At 47.1% G+C, this 21,096-nt stretch overlaps 1 protein-coding gene across 3 annotated transcripts in view; it reads right to left on the minus strand.

Moving 5' to 3' along the window:
- Window positions 1–2,853: 2,853 nt before the first annotated feature.
- Window positions 2,854–21,096, minus strand: part of NADK (NAD kinase) — a 59,903-nt gene continuing 41,660 nt past the window's right edge. For 2 of the 3 annotated variants that reach the window (XM_027855291.1, XM_027855292.1), the window contains exons 3-12: window positions 17,517–17,600; window positions 9,795–9,924; window positions 9,217–9,325; window positions 8,823–8,908; window positions 7,098–7,200; window positions 6,740–6,894; window positions 6,183–6,282; window positions 5,309–5,466; window positions 4,610–4,692; window positions 2,854–3,739 (exon numbers count right to left, since the gene is read on the minus strand). In XM_027855291.1, coding sequence (XP_027711092.1) covers window positions 3,592–3,739; window positions 4,610–4,692; window positions 5,309–5,466; window positions 6,183–6,282; window positions 6,740–6,894; window positions 7,098–7,200; window positions 8,823–8,908; window positions 9,217–9,325; window positions 9,795–9,924; window positions 17,517–17,600 — 1,156 coding nt within the window. In that variant the 3' untranslated portion in view covers window positions 2,854–3,591. Of the gene's footprint in view, window positions 3,740–4,609; window positions 4,693–5,308; window positions 5,467–6,182; window positions 6,283–6,739; window positions 6,895–7,097; window positions 7,201–8,822; window positions 8,909–9,216; window positions 9,326–9,794; window positions 9,925–12,215; window positions 12,927–17,516; window positions 17,601–21,096 lie in introns of those variants that run through there. The other variant, XM_027855293.1, reaches the window with a different exon arrangement.

Below are 21,096 nucleotides of genomic sequence, written 5' to 3' on the forward strand. Positions count from 1 at the left end.
GTGAAGGAGAGCGGGTGTGTGGGGCTGGCCCTCAGAATGGGCTCTCCTGTCCCTTGGTGCTGGGGGGAGGTCCCTTCCATTTTCCCAGGCAGGAAGGAGCCTTTCCACTGGTGGCCTCTATCCGCAATGCTCAGCTCAGGGCCTGGCGTGTAGTAGGGCTAAACAAAGCAGTCTTGTCCTGTTCAACCCTATACAATCCAGCGTTCCTGGATGTCTAGCAGTTCGAGGGAGAACACAGCCACAAATGAGGCAGAACAGATCAATTTGGACCTTACTAGCCAACTTGCTTCCACTGGGCTGCAATTCCAAAAGTGATTTAGAAACCTTAAGATATCCATGTTACTTCTTTTCCCCAAAGAAGCGAGTCAAGACTGACGGATCTCTGCGACTCCTGCAGCAGAGCTGGGGCTCACCCTGCAAGTGGCCCTGGAGGCAGGAACCTCACTCATTCTCACCCTACTGCCTGCCCGCCCTCTTGGTGGTATCAGGACTCAAGCCACGTGAGGCCTGGGGCTGGTGTCCAGCTGCCCTAACGTCTCATGCCCTCCCAGGGTCAATGACTCCGCAGTGGCGTCCCTGCTCAGAATGTTAGCGGCTCTGAAGGGCTCATCTTTCTGGGTTCCATTCCCAGAGTACAAGGGTTGTTATCCTCCCCTAGGACTATGCCTTTTTTAAAAGGTCTACTTTAAAAGACACCCACAAAGGGAACTCTCCCGGCTTTCTTCTGCATCCTCCTAAGCAGGCGTGATCCCCGAAGCACCCTCGAGCCTTGGTTTTCTGCTCTCATCCCCAGTGCCCGAGAGCTGACTCCTGGCCCTGCCAGGCCGGTGCAGTCAGTGCCCAAGGCCACGGTGCCATGGGCGTTCCTTCACAGAGACACTGCTGGGCGCCCGGGGAGTTAGCACTTAGGAACAACTGATGAACCACCCATTTTGTTTCATAAGAAAAGAGTTTATTGAAAGGATGTGAAAATAGTAATATATGCTTTCAACAATAATAAATTTCCAAAGTATTAACAGTATGAAACATTAGGAATCTTCTTGAGAGACTCAAAGCACACTAAAATCATACTGTGTCCTGTTGCTTTTGGAGTTGGTCAGCACTTGAAAAGCTTAGTCTAAGTTATCTCACGGGAAGGACAAGTCAATCAGGGATGTCGAGGACATCTTGTGACCCATCGCAACCCCACACACGTGTACCGCCCGCCAGGGAGACTCTCAAAGCACCAATGCCAGGCCGCCTTTCCTACCTCCAGTCGGGGCGGACAACACGGTAAATATTTGGCTTTCTGCAAAGGGAAGTTTCACCACTTTGTTTCAAGCTGTTTTGTTTCTAAGAAGACTGCACTGCCAATCAGCCCCCTTCACAGAGTCTTCTCACAAGCTGAGAAGAGCCAGGGCAGCTCGTGAGGAAGAGAACTTTGAAGGAAGCCTTGCATATGCATGCACTGGATCATATCAAGTCCTTGGGTTCAAAAGATGAAAATACATATATACATCTCGGCACAGATAACGCATCGCGCTCTCAAAGGTCACACCAGAGCACAAACCTGAAGGTCCGGGAAGGACCAGTCTCTGGGTGTTTTCCCACGGGGTGTGCCTGACCCAACTCTTTAATCAGCCTTCCTGGCTGGATCATCCATACATATCAAAGTAAATGGCTTTTGCTGATTCCTGTTCTTACTGACCGCATTTCAATGGAAAAAAATACAAAGAAAATAATCAGAAAGGAAACAGTCATCTCATAAATTAATTCCTCCTGGAAACGCGAAGCATGGAGAGAGAAGCTACATTGTACTTACATGGGAAAAATGAGGCGAAAAAGGCATCCTAGCACATTCAGACCCAAGGCTGATGGATCTTGCTTACTCAAACTATAATGCACTGCAAACAACTCACAAAAGCTGTACAAACAGATGGTTAATTGACATCCACAGACATAGTTTCCAAGTCGATTCTACATGGTTTCGTTTGAGAGCTTGGTTTTTGCAAAGCTCTCCCATCTTGATTGACAAAGTAGACACCAGGATGAGGGGGCAGGCAACACAAGGACAGGCCCAGGGCAGGCCAGGTCGGGAGAATCTTGTTCGGCCCCTCCCCCATCCCGCCTCGGTGACAGGAACCATTCCAATCGAATTCATTTCATTGGTGACGTGCAACAGTGACCTGATCCCAGAGCCCAGACGAGCTGCCACCGTGGGGAGTGCTGCGGTGACCCGATGCCTCTCCCCGCTGCCTGCTGTCAGCTCTGCTGTTTCTGGCCCTGCAGGCCACACGTGCCACACGCAGCTGCAGCTGTGCACGGCTCGATCGGGCTTTGTGTTAGTACAAATGTTTTCAGCACAGCCCCTGTTTCTGAATCTTCATGAGATATATACAGAAAGAAGCATTTTACAAGCTGAGCAGAATCTTTAAAAAGTACATATAGATGTAAAATCTCTTCGTGTGTGCTGAAGGCACCATGGTTGCTAGGTGAGGAATGTGGGCAGTGTCTGATCAGCCTCCCAAGGCGATGCTATCTATCCCTTCCTGCTGCTTTGGGGGAGGAGGATGGGGGGACGAGGGAGCTAAGAACTTATCGGGGAGGCCTCAGGCAGCCAGCTAGCCGGAGTGCTGAGGCAAGGGGCACAGCTGCCTTGGCCTGTGGGTCTGAGCTGTGTTTAGGTTCTGGTTGCCTTTTTATTTTTTTAAACTAGAGTGTAAGTTGGGAAGGAAAAGAAAAGGGCTCTGGGGTGAGCGCCAGCACCCGGAGCCATGGGCCCAAAGGGAAGTCAAGGCTGCTACTGACTCAGAGGGGAGCGGTGGAAAGAGCCCACCCTGTTCAAGGAACTTCAAACAAAAACAAGTCACAATCTTTCCAAATGACTATCAAAAACGTCCTTTTAATTTTGATCTTTGCAGAAGCATTTCCCCTGATAGTCTTAGGAAAAATAAAGATAAATTAAATGTACAAAGGGGGAAAGGATTTTAGACTCATCTGCTGAAGGAAGACATTTGGCTGTGATACATTTATTCAAAACATCAAAGAACAGTTTTTTTTTTATAATCCAAAGGACAGATTAAGTCATACATATCCCCTCTGAATTTTAAATAGACTGATCTACGAAATTTCCATACACGTGGAATTACAAATATGAAGTTATGTAGACTATCGTAATGTCATTTTAAATGTTGGTATAAAAAATCACTTTGAATTTGAAACTACAAATGAGCATGTGGATTGTTGATATCATTTAGAAATGCCGACTCATTTTTAATTTTGCTTATTTATAAAACACAAAAGGAAACTGAATTCAAAACATTAAACAAAGTTAATTTGGTTGACAAAAAAAGACAAATTTTAAACTCTTCCCTTTGGCCAGTGGATAGGAAATAACATGATATCTGGTCATCAGCAGATCAGACAACTGATATGAGGTACATCACCGTATTCAAAAATATATATATATTCTATATATATATTTACAGACACAGACACACACAAATTGGTCGAGTTCTAGGGGCTGGGGGGTTAAGGTAAAAGAACACATTGAAAGGATTCGCACACAGTTCCGCCCAGGAGCTGGGGACCTCACGGAGCACTGTCCGCTGCCTAGAACTCCTCGTCCTCCTCAGTGAAGTGGTTCTGCTTTTTCCGGACGTTCCAATGCAGACACTCTGCCAGGCTCTCAAACCAGTCACTCACAGGGTCCCGGAAACAGATGGAGGGGAGAGGGTAACAAGAGGTAGTGATGCTGATGCTGAGAGAGAGAGAGAGAGAGAGAGACAGACAGACAGACACACACACACACGCACGCACGCACGCACACACACACACACACAGAAAACAAATGTTTGTTATGCTTCAGAGTCTAAGAAAACCAAGCAGGTAACTATTCCTGGCACACGCTGCCTTAGTGCCAGACTCAAGCTGGCACCTGCAGGCAGGCCAGGCCAGGACACAGGGTCAGCTGCCCAATGGGGCATCGCAGCTGTTCTCAGAACCCTCGAGCCAGTGTGGCCCAGTGTCTGCAGTCCAATGGCCTGCCTGACCCTCAATCCTGCCACTGCCTCTATGGTCTGTGGTTCCCCACTCAGAACCTGAGTTTCCTTCTCTACCCAAACGAGAGGGTGAGACTCAGGGAGTTGAGGCACTTGCTCCTGGGGGACGGGCAAGGCTAGAGATGCAGAGATGGCCGAGAGCCAGCCCTGTCCTCATGGAATTCATGGGCTAGGAGTCCCTTTAGAAGAAAGCAGCTCCCTATGCCCTTCTGCTTCCTGGGCAGCAACATTAGTTCACACCTAATTTATAATGAGTGAACAGAAACCAGGGGCGCCCAGCTGCACAGATGGGCAGCAGTGATGCTGCATGTGCACAGGCTCTCTGGAGGCCGCTGACCTGCAGCGGAGGAAGAAGGCGTGGCCCAGGGACAGGTGGGAAAATGCTTTCAGGTCCCTTCAATCCAAAACCACCAAAGAGTTCATCTGGCCAGCCCTGACCCCAACTCAAAGCGTGGTGGCCTCCAGACACCCACATGCAAGGATGGGGACTGGACAGGACGCCTGGGTGGGGATGCCCCTTCCTCCAGGCTCTCAGGGAAGTGCCAATGGTCTTGAAGCAAAATACTCACCTGTCTCCATGGCAGATTTCTTGTCTCTTCCGCCCGTCAAATGAAACCCATGCTGTGTTCCTAGCTTCTGGTGACAGTGTGATCTGGAAAAACACCGAGGAAAATCCTGGGAAGCTGGCTCTGAACATTTATTCTGGTAACAAGGGACGGCACAGGGCAAGGCCACAGAGAGGATGTGGCAAGGGTGAGAAAGGCCCTGAGCACCCCTTGAGGGCCTGGGCCTGATTTCAGACAGAGAAAAGTCGCTGACAATTATGGTGTGAGAGGGCGGCACTTCTGATGGAAGCAGAAGTGGTTAGATGATCCTGCCCCTGGCCCTGTGCTGGAGGGAGGAAGCCACGCCAGGACTGGAAAAGAAGGGGCATGTCGACATGGCACCAGGAAGGGTTCGGTAACTGAACATGGGAGAGGAGGGGAAGTTCCGTGAACATGAGGTCATGGGGCTAGGTCAGAGGCCAGAGCATGTGGCCATGATGTCTGGGGCATCCCAAAAGGACCACAGGGTAGAAGCAGTGGCAAGCGGCCGGAATGGGGCATGCGATAGGGCACCCAGGTTCTGTGGGCAGAGGCAATGGGGTAGGCCCCTAGGGAAGTGAAGGAGAGAAGGGCAGGTAGGAACACAAGAAGCTCTCAACGTAGCTAAGCTCAGAGGGCCTCGTGGGGGCCGCTGCCAGCTGTGCGTCTGCCCCAGGGACTAACCTTGAGCTCCACGCCGGCAGGCACCACGATGGGCCGGAAGGACAGCGAGTGTGGACAGATGGGCGTGATCATGATGGCGGGCACGTTGGGGTGAATCATGGAGGCGCCTGCAGCAGCAGCGTAGGCCGTGCTCCCCGTGGGCGTGGACACAATCACTCCTGAGGCAAGAAACAAAATGTTTCAAGGAGAGTCAGTGGGGCAATGCCCTGTGGGGGAGGAGGTGCCAAGCAGAGGCTTTACCTCTTCTTCACCTGGAAAGGTCAGAGAGAGAGAGAATGACATGGGACTAAAGAGAACTTTTTAAAAACCAACTGCGGCAGGACTCAGGGTGTGTTCCAGCCTCCCTGGTTTCTGTTATTCCAGGCATGGCATCATGGTCCACACCCTCTAGGCCTTTTATTGAGGGGATTTGTTCTGTGAAGTGTGGATTCAGTCAGTCACAGGACCACACTCACACTGGAGGATCTGGATAGCCACAGGTGGCCTCAGTTGCCCCACCCCTGCCCTAGGCTCAAGCATCTGAGGTCTACACTCCTGCCTTGCTGGGGGGTTTTTGAGGGGGTCACATTTTCCATGAGAAAAATCCTGCATCATTCTAGAGTCAGTCAATTTAATTCCACTAGCATCTGCCAGTCTCTGCTACACAGTGTGGCACAGGCCCTAGTGGATGGAGGGCCAAGTCTGGAGTGAGGAAGACACGGGTTCCAATCCTCCTTTGATTCAATTCTCTAGGAATAACCCACATAAAGGAAAGGCTGCCCCTGGCCCACGGAGGGCCATTCGCCCTGCTGTGTGGACACCGTCCAGACACAGATCATGAGGGGCCCCTCCCCCGAGGCAGAGATTTGGGGCCTTCGGGGCTCACAGGACTCACCATCTCCCTGGACCGTAGTTATCAGGTGTCCATCTAGATAAACATCAACATTAGAGAGGTATGAGGAGGGACCCCGATCGATCACCACTTCATTTAGAACCTGACAGATAAAGACGACGTGTGACCCCAAGAGCGACCCCGACCGGGAGGCCCCTGTACAGGGGCCACTGTATCAGCATCACAAAGAGTCACCAGGCATCGTGGATCTGAGGGAGGACAAAACCTCCCTGGAGGGGAGGTCAGCTTTGTAGGGAGGAAGTCACAACCTTCTCACAAGCACAGCTCTGAGGCACGGAGTTCTATGCTAGAGACAAGCATCGCTATGACCCAGAGCCCGCCTGGGCCTTGGAGATCAGACTCCGGTTTATTAGGATGCTCACTCCAGGACGGTCCCGTCCAAGCTGGGGACGGAGCCATGGCACTCCGGTGGCCTGAGTGGACTCCCCAGGGGCAGGGGCGTTCCCGTTCTACCCTCCCTCCCACTGGAGTCCTCAGACTTCCAAGAGCCCACAAAGCAGCTGCTCACGGAGGGAAGGCCAGACGCCGCCTGGACAGACCTGGTAGTGCATCATCTGCCGGCCACTCTCCTTCTCCAAGCCGGGAGGCAGCACTCCGTTCTCGTCGATGCCGTTTGGGATCAGGGCTTTCTTTTCCCGGAGCTCCTTGACCACCTTTACCTTCAGCCTGCTTCGGAGAACGATGGCGGCATTTCCTGGGCCAGAGAGGACACGAGCCATCAGCAAGAGGAGTGAGCGGGAGGAGTCCCTTACAAACGAGGGCCCTAAGGGGTGCTCTGGGTGCGAGGAGACAGCCTTCCTCTGGAGAAGAGGCAGGAAAGCCCGCTGCCCTCTCCCCTCCCCAGCGCAAACCCCGAAGGAAGCCGGGAACGCCGCCTGGCCTTACTGACCAGCTCACCTTCTATCACCTGGGTGACTTGGGACTGAAAGTTTTCAAAGTTGAACGGGGTGAGAAAGCCGAGGGATCCCAGGTGGAAGGCCATCACCGGAGGCACACTCCCCTGTCGGTAAATAGGAAGAAGGGTTGTTTGTGTAAATGGGCAGGAGCTTCTCATCGACTCCAGAACACAGTGAAACCCTAAAGGGGTTTCCAGCATGCCAGAACCCATGGGAGGTCACGGAGCTACAATCAAGGCTAAGACACCAATTCATCCCAGGGCCTCCAATAGTGAGGCTCCAGGGCAACAGGGCCAGGTTCCCTCTGGCTGCTCCCACTCATCCATCCTCATTCTCACAGCTGGAGAACACCTTCCAGCAGGCGTCATCTCAGCCGCATCTCCAGCAATCCTCTCTTCTTCCAGGACTGACAGACGCTGTCACCTGTGAGCACATTCAGTTCTTACTGTCTAGGGACTCCTTCCTTTCTGCTTCCATGTTGGCATGAAGGAGAAAGAGGGCCAGGTCTGAATCCTCTTTAACCCCTCACCAGCTGGGTGATGTTGCACAAGGAAGCCCCAAGTTTCTCTGGGCTCCGGCTTCTCCATCTGAGGGGGGTCAGACCAGACCACAAAGCTCTCTGCCTCTTTGCTCGCTCCTTCCCTCTCTCACACCCGACATTCCTCTTTCCTTTCAGTTCCAGACTCTTCCAAATCCCTCTACCCGACCTATCACTCTATCATTCTTCATCCCCACAGCAGAGCTCTTCCCAACTCTCTTCCCGATCACTCCCTTGAGTTCTCTCTGAAGCCCCCTCTCCTTTCAGAACCCATGCCCACTTCTCTCCTTCTCCTTGGCCTCTAAATGGGGGCAGCCCCTGAAGCTCAGGCCTCAGCCCTCTGCTCTTCTCTCCTGAATTCAGATTGTCAGCAACCTCATGTACTATGTATGAGGAGGCCTGCCCAGCCCACCGCCCTCCTCAGGCCCATGTCTCTGCCCAGCATTTTCTTACCCGGGCACATCTGTCCGGTGGCCACCTGAGCACCTCTGCCCCAAAGGCTTCCTTACTGCCTCCAGGGGAGCCGTCATCCCCTCAGACGGACTAAAACCTCCACGTCATCTCAGCCTTGTTCTTAATCCTTGCCCCCTACATTTGGCCCTTCACAGAATCTTCTTTCCCAGAGTTATTTAAAGCCATCCCTCCGTTTCCATCCTTACTGTCTCTTCCTCAGATCAGGCCCTGACCACCACATACTGGCGTTCCTGCAGCGCCCTCTGAACTGGTTTCTGGTCTTCCAGGATTTTCTCCCTCTAACTCCATGTGGATAACACTGAGCCTGAAACTGTCCCGTTCCAAACTCTTCATGTGTCTCCTCCACATTCCCTCGCCTGGCATTTGAAGCACCCCACCGCATCTCCATTACCTCATGCCCCAGAGACACTCTCTGCTACAGGCAGGACAGCAGCCCCCCGCTTCCCCTGGTCACCCAACAATGTGTGCCGCCATGCCTCTGCTCCTCCCAATGCTATTCTAACGGACACCCAAAACACTGGCATGGAGTAACTGTTCATTAAAGATTAATATTTCTAAACTTGTTTTGCCTATAAAACTGAAATATCAACCAAATTTTCCAAGATGTAGAGTATAAAACTATGAGACGGCAAAAAACGAAGAGATTCCGGAGACCTTAAGAAGCATCTCCACGAAGCACACATAATGTTCCCTCCTGTGCCTCCCCAAGTTTACCTGGAAAAGGGAAGAAGCGTAAAGCAAGGTCCCGTCTCCTCCCAGGCAGATGATGAAGTCTATCTGATCTGAGATGTCGTCGTAATCTGGGAAGCACCAAGAGAGACACGCTTAGGAAGACCAGCTTTCTGGCTCAGATCACAGGACGCGCAATTGCGAGCGCGTCGTGGGAAGCGCGGCACCGGGGGCCTCCAACATCACCTCAGCCCGGCCCTCAGAGGGGACAGCACTGCCCAGGACTGTCGAGGCCACCCACCAAAGGCCAAGCTGGCTTCTGGCCCCAAACCCAAACTTCTCCCCATCACGCCGCATGGCCTGAGCTACTGCCCATCACGCTCTCTGACAGGGACAACCATGGAAAATCAATGAAACCCTTACAATTTTGCAGGATTACCTTCCCTGAAGGTGCAGAATTTCTTCTTCACGGTTCCAAAATGTTCATCGTTCACTATGGCAGGGTCTTCTAAAACTTTTTTTTCCACATAAACAATCATGTTGTTTTCCTAAAAGCCACACACACAAGCACACAAATCATTTCAGAAACATACCAACGCCCTATCAATCAGGCTCATTATGGAGGTACTTGATTTTACAGGGCTCAACAACACTAAAACCAGAGGGAAAAAATTCCATTCATCAATACCTTGTTGTTCAGAAATAAATAAATCACTGCTACTGAAACACGTGTTTCTCTCTGCTCATGACTCTAGGAAGTCTCAGTGTGGAATGGGACGCTGGGGGGAAGTTCATAAAGATGTCTACCTGACCCTTACACTTCACATTTATATAACAGAGATGAACATGAAATTTCTATTTTTAGCTCACGGAGTGATAAAACTGCTTTGGAAACTCCAACCTTTATACATACTAATAAGCCTTTATGACAGCCACAAGTATGATTTCTCCTTTGGCTCTTCTCTTCCCAAGCAGGTTGGGATTGTCATTTACTCTGATCCCGACCAGCAGACATACCTCCATAAGATACACACAGAGGGCTTTAAAAGGCTGCAGGAGACTGGCATCTCGTATCTTTTTTATTACAAGGACACTCTTTGGAGATTTGTTCCATGTCAACCGCTGGCTTGCTGGATCCTGAATGTGCCTGCATGGGAAAAATAAATCAAACAGTTGATGTGCGGGAAGACAAAGCTTGAAAAAGGACAAATTGACTAAACAAGCAGGAGAAGGAATAGTCTGTCATTTGGACTCATTGCTACCATGGCAATTTTAACCAAGACCTCACCTACACCATGCCATCTGGGCACACAATGCCTGTACCTGCTTTTTAAATGTCCCTAGTTACAGGGTTAACAGTTAAGACGATAACCTTCTTTAAAATGTTCCCCACACCTCGGATAGCTAGCTTTTGTCCTTACCTCCTGTCCTTGGCCTACAACTCTCTTAGAACTCAGCTCAAAAATCTATCCCCCTCCCTGCCCAACCCCTGAAGTCTTCCCTGATTTAACCAAGAAAAAGCTGGCCAGCATCCACAGCCCACTGTCTAAACCAATAAAACTGACTTTCACTTTCCTGGACACGTTCATGGGAGCTCTCATCTACAGACAGAGTCTGCTGGAGACCAAGAGAACTCATTGATGATTTTCTCAGTCTGTGGCTGTGCTAATGCTCGAGTCCAAGATCTATACTCCCCTATTAAATGGTAGACTCTCAGAGGGCTGGGACTTGTCCTCACGTGCACAATGAGGGGACTAGACTGGATGCTCCCCTCAATCCCTTTGAGCTCTGAATCACCAGAGGACCCAGCGCACACAGCAGGTGGTCCTGTCTTGTCCACTGAATGAAAGCTCAATGGCTGGAACTGCTGCACAGAGAAAGGACATGTTCCCAACCCTGATCTGTTCCCATGAGCTCTGCGGCCCAAACTTAACAGCCAGCTTCTTTTAATTTCACCTCGGTGTGTCCAGCTCATATTCTCATCACCTTGTCAGATCTTTGAGGATAAGACCACAGCTACCAGTGCTACACAAACAGCGCACCCCTTGGCCTCCCAATTACTGCTGGCTAAAGATGACCAAGATGATTTAAACTATGGACTTCCACCTCCTGTTTCTCCACGGCTAGTAATAAGCAGTAAAAACTGAAATTCAGGGTGCAGTGGCTAGAGCACCAGCCCTGGAGTCAAGAGGACCTGAGTTCAAATTCAGCCTCAGACAATTGACACTTACTAGCTGTGTGACCCTGGGCAAGTCACTTAACCCCACTGCCTAGCAAAACAAACAAACAAAAATCCTCAAATTTATTTTCTTTCCTCAGAGGGCAAGCAGTAGGAGGGAAGAGGCATGAATAACCACCACAGAAAAGAAAACCAACTCAAAGTCAATTTCTGTGGAACAACAGAGGGGGACAGAGTGAGCAAGTTCCCTGGTGACTAATTTCCCTAGTTAACTGAAGCATCATAAGTACAGGAGCATAACAACAACCACAGCGATGATGACGAAAAGTGCCTAAGAAACACCAAGAAAGATCCCATTGGCTTTAGTATTAGTACGGGACAACTCTAAGTACGAGGGGACACCCTGTTCCGCCTTGGAGGAAGCCCAATTCAGACTCCTCCGACTGTCTCATTAAAGACAAAACTCTGATTTATCAACCTGACAACAGTAATTCTGGCTGTTCTGGCAACACTGAAGGAGGGCTCGGATTACATAAGACTGATGGTTTCCACAGATTTGCCTGACGTCATAACTCAATCAATATAAATCAGATCTCACACCATGTAACCATCAGGATGCCAATGTGTACATTTGTCAAAAGATGGGAGAGGTTATGTAAGCTCGCCGCCCCTCCAACTTTGTATCTACACTTAGTGCTATTATGCTACAGAAAAGTCTATCATTGCTGTGTCCCTGCAGGTACAATGTACCTACAATGTCTGCTCCTACGGCAGAAGGGAAGGTCACTCCCAACTTCAACTTCCATCAGTCTTCAGGCCCGAGGACAGGGGGCCTCTGGGCACTCACAAGTGAGAAAAAGCTCCTACTCTTATCCTCATTAGTCCCAGCAAAACCTGCAAGCTGACAAAGGACACACTTATCGGCAAACGCCCGTGCAGTCCGATGTAACAGCCCCTCTATGTGGTGAAGGCATGCGACCAGGGCCTCGCAGAGACTCTCACCTCTAAGTTTCCCTTCCTCAACTCCCTTCAACTCTGTTTAAAAACACAAAACACACTGCACAAAATGTTTGATAAATGTTATCTGAATCAAGACTGCACCAAGTGAGAGCTGAGACCCACTCTGACGCTTTTCAGAAATAACTGATCTTCCAAACTCACCGATGAAGAGGGGGAAGAGGACGGGAAGGAGAGTTCTTACCTTTGCTATCAATGTTTACCCACATGCCTAGAGCGCCCATTCTTTTAGCAGTACTCACCATTTCCAGGTATTTTTGTTAAATGAGAGGTCATTCATCACATTCTTTATGATCTTCATGGCTTTCTTCCAAAATCACAAATAATTCTTGAAATGTTTCTTGTTTATTTTCAACTAGGCTGCTGCCATTGTCAGAAGAATTGTGCTTCTCTTGGCAGGCTAAGAAAGGTTTACAACAAGCTAACAAAACTGAAAACACCCAAACTCTCCCAGCTATGCACTGAACTGTTCACTTAACTTCCAAATACCAAAATTTTAGTTCCAAAGCACAATGCTAAGTCATCTTTTGGAGATTTTTAAAACAGTAAGCCAAAAAAGTCACTTAAAAACTACCTAAAGCCACTGTCCCTCATGTTATGTCACTCATAATATAATCCTTTCTCTTAATGACCCAACCCAAAGAAAGTCTTCCAGATCGCTTCTAATCGGCACCATGGGTAAAATCATGGGATTTTTAGCTCTTAACTAAGCTAGCCATCAGAGACAAATCTACTCCTGTTTCTTATTAGCCTACCAACACCACCAAAAAAGCCAAAGCAAACCCTGTCAGCGCTAGCAAACCTTATCTTAGTCTCTGAACAACCACCTAGAGCTGCTCTCCTTCCCAAGTAGGAGAGGGAAGGCGTCTGCCGGCTCTTCTGCTCACTCGGCCTCAGCAGCACTGAGCGTCCTGCCCTGCCCTGCCCACCTTCTACACACTCAGCCAAGTGCGAAAGCCAGTGGATTCTCTCACAGATCGAGCTCAGCCCCATGGGAGGGGTTCTTACCACAATCAGGCGGAGTCTGACGGGAGCACAGCCCTCCTCTTAGCCAACAAGCTCAAAACAGTTTGTAAGCAAGGCTGAAGTGATTTAAGGGAGAATTCCTCAGGACTGATTTCCTTAGAAAATCAACAAAGAATTCCTCATTACACTAGTATTTACGTGTTTAAATTGTCAGGATATTTTAGACAGCTAATTATTAAGGTATTAAGAAGCAATGTAACGAAATGAGAAAAGCAAAACTAGATTTGTTTTATTGCGCTGGAAGTGAAAAGTTGTCCCCACTGCAGGGGCCTGTGGGCATAGCAGTAACACACCTGGGCAAGTGTGGCTGTTCAGGGCTCTCACACACACTTTATTAGCAATGTCTCCAGGCAAATGACACAGGCCTGCAGTGGGAAGTACAGGAAGCCCAAAGCTGACAGACAGATCGGGGACATTTGCATGGGAAGGGCAGGGAAGAGGCCCAGCCACCCTTTCCAAGAGGCCCTAGGACGGCAAACGTGCCAAGCGGCACCTTATTCCACAGAAACCTGTGACAGGGTCTTGTTCAGAGGCTGCAAAGAGCCCCGAGCCAGGCTGGGCATGATCACTTCAGACTACAAGGGACCTCAAAGCCCACATTCTTCAGTCCCTCAAGATCATTGTTTCTAATGTACCTTCACCACTCGGTCTTTTTGACCAAATGCAGGAATGGGTAGGTCTTTTCTAACAATCTTTCACATCCAAGTTCTTGTGTGTTTACAGAGAAGCTATCTTCTATCTCGTGGGGATAATCTTTAGATCAGCTAGGCACAGTGTATCAGCAGCCAAACCCAACGAGCGAGCTGAAATCAATCGGAAAGTTTATTCAACTAATATGAGTTGACCACTTGCCAGGTGAAAGCTTCTGTTCCAGGTATTGCTCAACACGCATGGTTAAGAAGGGTAAAGGCCATTTTCACAGGAGGAGACAGGGAAGAAGGGTTAGTTAAAAATTAATCATGGAGATCATAAAAGTACCAATGTCAATTAGTCTCCTTACATTTAACGGAATGAAATGAAAAGAGTTGTTGTTCGGTCACGGCTGACTTTTCATGATCCCATCTGGGATTTTCTTGGCAGAGATACTGAAGTGGTTTGCCATTTCTTTTTCATTTTGCAGATGAGGAAACTGAGGCTAACAGGGTGAAGTGACTTGTCCAAGGTCACCCAGCTAATGAATGTCTGAGGCTGGATTTGAACTCAGGTCCTCCTGACTCCATGACCAGCACTCTATCCACTGAGTCACCCAGCTGCCCTTGAAAGAGCAATTTTGATTTGGACATGTCAGGAAACATCACAATTTCTCATACACTGTTACACTCTCCTCAGTTCTCTGATAATGTCCTTTAAATGAGGAAGTACTCCCAGTCTTCTCGGAAAGTTACAAAAGCAACAACAATGTTACAGAATATCTTCAAAGATGAGGAGGAAGGAGTCTTAAAAAAGAACTATTAATAAATAACTTTTAAAAAAAATTTTGTGTATGCAGTGAATATGGGAACATGCACATGAAATCCAACATTTATTTCCTACCCTGCCTCAATTCGTTTTTCCTGAAACCTAAGAAATTGAATTATGGAGACTTAGGGATTGTCAAGCCACCTTAATACCCATGAAGAGGTTGCACGTGGTCTCTGGAGTGTGTCTACCTCCCATAAGGGTTGCTACTGACTGTTATCACTTTAATCCTCACTAAGAACACCTGTTTTTCTCTCCTACTAATTAATACATGTCCATTTAAAGCCACTCTACACACTAGACCAAAGATCAAAATCTAGTTCACTTGCTTCTAAACAAATGTCCCAAAGGGAAGACACTGGAATCAGTCTTCTAGGTGACATGACAGTGGTTAAACCATGTCAGATACCCTCCCGATGGGCACTACAGATAGCTTACATTAGATTGCGTGCCATCTTGGGGAGAAAGGTGGGGAGAGAGGGGGAGAAAAATTTAAAACTCAAAAGCCTATGGAAGTGATTGTTGATAATTCTAAATAAATTAATTTAAAAAAGAAACACACACACCTGATTTAAGCTGTTTCAAAGTCTCTCTAAGTGTCTTTGGTTATAGAGAGAACCCACTGACCACCAATTGATTGATAATTGGCTAGCCTAATTAATAAAATGATTACTAATTACCTGTAAAAAAAGAAAAACCCAGATACAGGGTAGCCCCCCCCCCATCGATGCCTCATGAGATGCCTCAATCACCAATCTCCGCACAACTCAAACATCTATCTCTGCTCCCCATTCGTCCTTCCAGGGCTATTTCCCACTCCCTCTGGCTCTCTCTCAGCAGGGTTTGGGAACAGGGCTGACCAGCCTCCTTCCTGAGCTCTCCATGGTCCACCTTCCCCTTGTGTGACCGTTCCTTCGCCATCTCTAGATTCCTTCTTCTCCTCCTGAACCTGACTGGGGGGAGGGAGGGGTGGGGGGTGCTATCCCACAAAGCCTTGGACTCTTCTCACCTCTATACCCTAAGACTTCAATGATCAGCTGGATGCAAATGACTCCCAAATCCACAACTCAAGGCCCACATTTCTAAATGCCTACTGGACACCATCCTATGGATGGCAGATCCCCACCTGATCGCATCATCTTTCCTCTAAAACCCACCGGACTGTCCTTACTTCCTCTGCTAATGGTACCACAAGTCTTCTCGCCAGTCAGGCCAAACCCGTGGACTCCTCCTTGCCAGATCCGTCTTTCTCATCTTCTATGTTCAATCAGTAGGCAAGTTCTGTCAAAGCTGTCACCACCACGTCTCTGGTGTATACTCCCCCCTCTTCTTTTCCACTGTCACCACCTCCTTCAGTCCAGAACAGCTCACCTGGAATACCTTAACGGACTCTTGTCTCTAGGTCCCTTTCGTCTTGACAGTCTTGCCAAAATATAGGTCTGATCCCCTCACTCCCTTTCTCAAAACCTCATTATCTTTCACAACCAGTATCTCTGATAAGGGCCTCATTTCTAAAATATATGGAGAACTGAGTCAAATTTATAAGAATACAAGTCATTCCCCAATTGACAAATGGTCAAAGGCTATGAACAGGCAGTTTTCAGAGGAATAAATTAAAGCTATCTATAGTCACATGAAAAAATGCTCAGAAATGCAAATCAAAACAACTCTGAGGTACCACATCACACCTATCAGATTGACTAATGTGACAAAACAGGACAAAGATAAATGTTGGAGAAGGTGTGGGAAAATTGGAACAGTAATGCATTGTTGGTGGAATTGTGAACTGATCCAACCACTCTGGAGAGCAATTTGGAGCTATGCCCAAAGGGCTATAAAACTGTGCAAACCCTTTGACACAGCAATAGCCCTTCTAGGTCTGCAACCTAAAGAGATCCTAAAAACGAGGAAAGGACCAACAGATGTACAAAAATATTTATAGCAGCTCTTTTTGTGGTGGCAAAGAATTGGAAATTGAGGGGATGCCCATCAATTGGGGAATGGCTGAACAAGTTGTGGTATATGAATGCAGTGGAATACTACTGTGCTGTAAGAAATGATGAGCAGGAGGACTTCAGAAAAACCTAGAAAGACCTGTATGGACCGATGCTGAGTGAAGTGAGCAGAACCAGGAGAACGCTGTACACAGTAAATGCCACACTGAGCAATGACTGACTTTGGTAGACTTGACTCTTCTCAGCAATGCAAGGATCTAAGACAACTCCAAAGGACTAATGATGGAAAATCCTATCCACCTCCAGAGAAAGAACTGTGGAGTCTGAGCGCAGATGGAAGCAGACTTCTTGCTCTCCTTTTCCTTTGTTGTTTTGTTTTATTGCTTCATTCTCGCAGCTCCTCCCACTAGTTCTGATCGTTCTTTACATCATGACTAATGGGAAAATACGCTTACTATGAATGTACATGTAGAGCCTATACCAGACTGAACGCCGTCTTGGGCGGGGGGGGGGAGAAAATTCAAAACTCAATCTTACGGAAGTGAATGTTGAAAACTAAAAGTAAATAAGTAGATAATTTATTTAAAAAACAAACAAACAAACAAACCAAAAAAACAAACCTCATTATCTACCAGATAAAATAAGAATTCCTCAGTTTAGCACTCAGGGCCTTCAATGGTCTGATTCTAACCCTACTTTCTCTGGCTCCAGGCAAACTGGACTATTCTCCCATCAGGCTGAATAAGCTAGCCTCCACATGCCTACTATGATCTCCCCTCGCTCCTCTGTCACCACTTATAGGAATCTGAAGCCTCACTGGATTCCTGCCCTCCCTCCCCAGCTAGAACAGATTTCTCTCAGAAGTCCATCTGATGAGACCTTCGCATTTCATCTTCTAACCTGTCTTTTAAGTTACCTGTGAACATCTCAATTCCCTAACAGGCTATAATTTCTTTAAGGACAGAGACTGAGTTACTTTGCCTATTTTCGTACCTAACACATAGCCTTTTGCACACTGGTGACTTTTATTGAATACATATTAAATTTTCAACATGAAAAAGCTAAACCCTAAATTTTTGTCAAACAAAAAGGAAGTCAACTTACATGATGGTCTTGGGGTTCTGCAGCATACAAGCCTTTGGTCCAAAAGTGGTCACTGGGCACGGCCCATGCAAAGAACGGGTCCTCCTTTTGGGGGAAAGGGGAGGAGAAAAGACAACATTTCTGATTACTACCTTAACATAAAAATTTGAAGAAATAGCTGTTTGGGGAAAAAAAGAACAAATTATACTAACTTTAAAAAGATGCAAAAATAGACTAAAATCCCCACACTCTGAAGAGATCCATCCCACTGCAATGCCTGCAGAAAACAAAATATTTATAGCAGCATTTTTTGTAGTAGTAAAGAACTGGAAACTAAGTAGCTGCATTTCCAACGGGTAATTTCTCAGCGAACTGTGGTACGTGAAAAGTAATGGGGTATTACTGAGCTAGAAGAATAGAAAGCATGGAAAGATTTCTATGACAGCTGATGCAAAATGAAATAAGCGGGCCAGCAAAAAACAACATACAACAAGACAACATCAATGTAAACACAGAAGGACCAAAAATGGTCCTGAAAGCTACAAAAAAAGCTACAAGAAGACACTCTGCCTCATTTCTCTGCAGAGATGAGGGGCCAGCAACATGCAATACAGCACAAGTGACTTTTTGGGTATTCGGTTTTGTACCAGTTTTACTCTTTATGGTAAAGGATGGGGAGGGGAGGGATACAGGGGGAAATGTAGGTGATGTCAAAACAAAATACCAATAAAAATTATTTTTGAAAATTCAAAATTCAATCTGAACTCCAGTGCATTGTCCACAGAGAAAGGAATCACACGGTGTCCCAGGTCCCCGACAGGAGCAGGCCTAAGTTTGAGCCCCACATGCTGTTATTCCCCTCTCCTGGATCTATTTTCCAGGTCAGTTTTTCCAATGAGATATTTCACATTCTCTTCTATTTTTTCATTCCTTTGGATTAGTGTTACAGTGCCTTGATTTCTCAAACTGTCCCTAGTTTCCAATTTCTCCATTCTAATTTTTAAGGAAGTATTTTCTTCAGTGAGCTTTTGGACTTCCTTTTCCATTTGGCCAATTTTGCTTTTTAGGGCATTCTTCTCCTCACTGGCTTTCTGGACCTCTTTTGCCATTTGGGGTAGGCTATTTTTTAAGGTGTTATTTTCTTCAGTATTTTTTTGGGTCTCCTTTAGCATCACTCTCAGTTTTTCCTCTACTTCTCTTACTTGCTTTTCAAAATACTTTTTGAGCTCTTCCATTGCCTGGGACCAATTCATATTTTTCTTGGAGGCTTTGGATGTAGGAGCTTTGGCTTCGTTGTCTTCGTCTGGTTGCGTGTTCTGATCTTCTTTGTCATCAAAGTAAGATAATATAGTCTGACTCTTTTTGCGCTGCTTGCTCATGATCTCAGCCAATTTCTTGAGTTACAGATTTTTTGTTAAGGTAGGAGTCTGTTTCCAGTGTGGGGAATGTACTGTCGCAAGCTTCAGGGGTTTTGTGCAGCTGTTTTCAGAGATACTTCTAGGAACCTGTAAATTTTCAGTTCTTTCAAGGTGCTATGATCAAGGGCGAGGTGTTTACTCCTTTCCTGGCCTGTGCTCTGGTCTATGAGCACTCTTTTCTGTCTTGAAACTGTGAGGAGGGTTTCCTCTCCACAGCCACTACAAGCTCCATCACACCAGCACTCCTCCTCCCCCCAGGACCGCCACCCAGAACTGTGACCCAGATCCAAGCACAGGCAAAGCAAGAGAATCCTGCACCAGCACAGAGATCCCTGCAATCCCCCTCTGATTAGCCACTCGATTCCCCCTCAGTCTGTGGGTTGGAAGCTCAGGAAGCAGCTGCCGCCCCAAGGAAAGGGGCTGGGATCCTGCGCTCCTCTCTCACCACCGCAATCACAGACTTTTCCCACTGACCTTCTAAGTTGTCTTTGGCATTCGTGGGTTGAGAAGTCTGGAAACCACTACAGCTGCCCACGATTCAGTCCTCTGAGGCCTGCTCCAGGGTCTCTGCGGCCTGCGCACCCACGCCAAACTGTGCTCCTCTCCCTGCTCGGCACGATATACCTTTCTGACCAACCATCCAGGTTGTCTTGGGCTGGAAATTTGTTTCACTCTGTCTTTTTGTGGGTTCTGCTGCTTTAGAATTTGTTTAGAGCCATTTTTTATAGGTATTTGGAGGGGTCTGGGGAGAGCTCAAGCAAGGCACTGCTTTTACTCCGCCATCTTGGCTCTGCCCCGTGCTGTTATTCCCAAGGGCCAGCGTACTGCCATCCTGAAAAAGTCACTTCAAGATCTTGTGACATCCAAACAAACTAAGTCTGTGTCTACCTCTAGAAAACACCCACCAGACCTGCAGCACAGACTCTATGTTTTATAACTCGAAAAGGAAGATGGGCAGAAAGGTCCAACTCTGAGTCATGGAAATAACCCTGATCACATCAGGCTTCTGTTAACTGAAGAGCAAGCACAGACCTAGGGTGGTGACCTCTGTCTGTAAGACGATTTGCTAACTGCGGTGTTAGGGAATCCATGACACAAAGCCCTCTCTTTTCTTGGCCCACGTTTTGGCTGGTCCTCAGACGAGCTAAGGATGCCACTGAAAGTCTAGGAGTCCTTCCCGATGAGAAATGTTACTCACCTCTTGAAAGAGAAGTAATAAGGGAAGCTAGATGGCGCAGTGGATTGAGTCAGAAGAACCTGAGTTCAAGTCTGGTCTCAGACCAGACACTTGACACTTACTAGCTGTGTGACCCTGGGCAAGTCACTTAACCCCAACTGCCTCAACAACAACAACAACAACAAAAAAAAAAAAAAAAAAGAGAGACAGAGAGAGAAGTAATAGTCTCAAGCATACCAGGGTGAGGTAAAGAGAGAATATATACTTTGATTAACTGGAAAAATAAAATTTAATTTAAAAAATTCTAGGAATTCAGCTATTTAGCAAATTAAAGATTCACATCTTTCCCTTAACATACTTGGGATAAGAGCACAGTGGCTTTCTAAATTTATCATCAATTTTAGTACTACTTTCACTAGGAAATAGCACTTTTAGAATAAGGTAATTGGGACACAAATTCCTAAAAAATTGAATGATTATCCTTTTACACACTAAAATACTATCACAAAATAAACAGAAGAGTATAAAGCGTAATTATAAAAGGATGCCAATATATTGAATATTCCGGCCAAGGAAAAAAACCTGATTATTCTTTTCTGAGTACAATTCTTTACCAGTTAGTTCTGTGAAAGCGTCTAAATTTACTCCACTGCTACATTTCTTTAGGTTTTATTTAATCCTTTTCCAAAAAAAAAATTAAACTTTCAATCTGAAAAATATGACCAACTCCCCACCCTGAAGTCACAGATCTGCTTACTCACTGAGAGAGGAAGCACCATATTTATGCTAAGAAATCACATAACTACTGTTAAAAGCATCGCCACTAGCTTGTATTTACCAGGCACCTTCCAAATTAAGGTCTACATTTTTATATATCAACATTACATGTGAAAGTAAGTAGAAAAATAATAACAGCTCAATGTTACAAAGCACTGTGAAACATTTTCCCCCCAAGAAAATGTGTGTGTGTGTGTGTGTGTGTGTGTGTGTGTGTGTGTGTGTGTGT

This window comes from Vombatus ursinus, unplaced genomic scaffold (assembly GCF_900497805.2).
Source record: "Vombatus ursinus unplaced genomic scaffold, bare-nosed wombat genome assembly UNPS02010822.1, whole genome shotgun sequence".
Classification (NCBI taxonomy): domain Eukaryota; kingdom Metazoa; phylum Chordata; class Mammalia; order Diprotodontia; family Vombatidae; genus Vombatus; species Vombatus ursinus.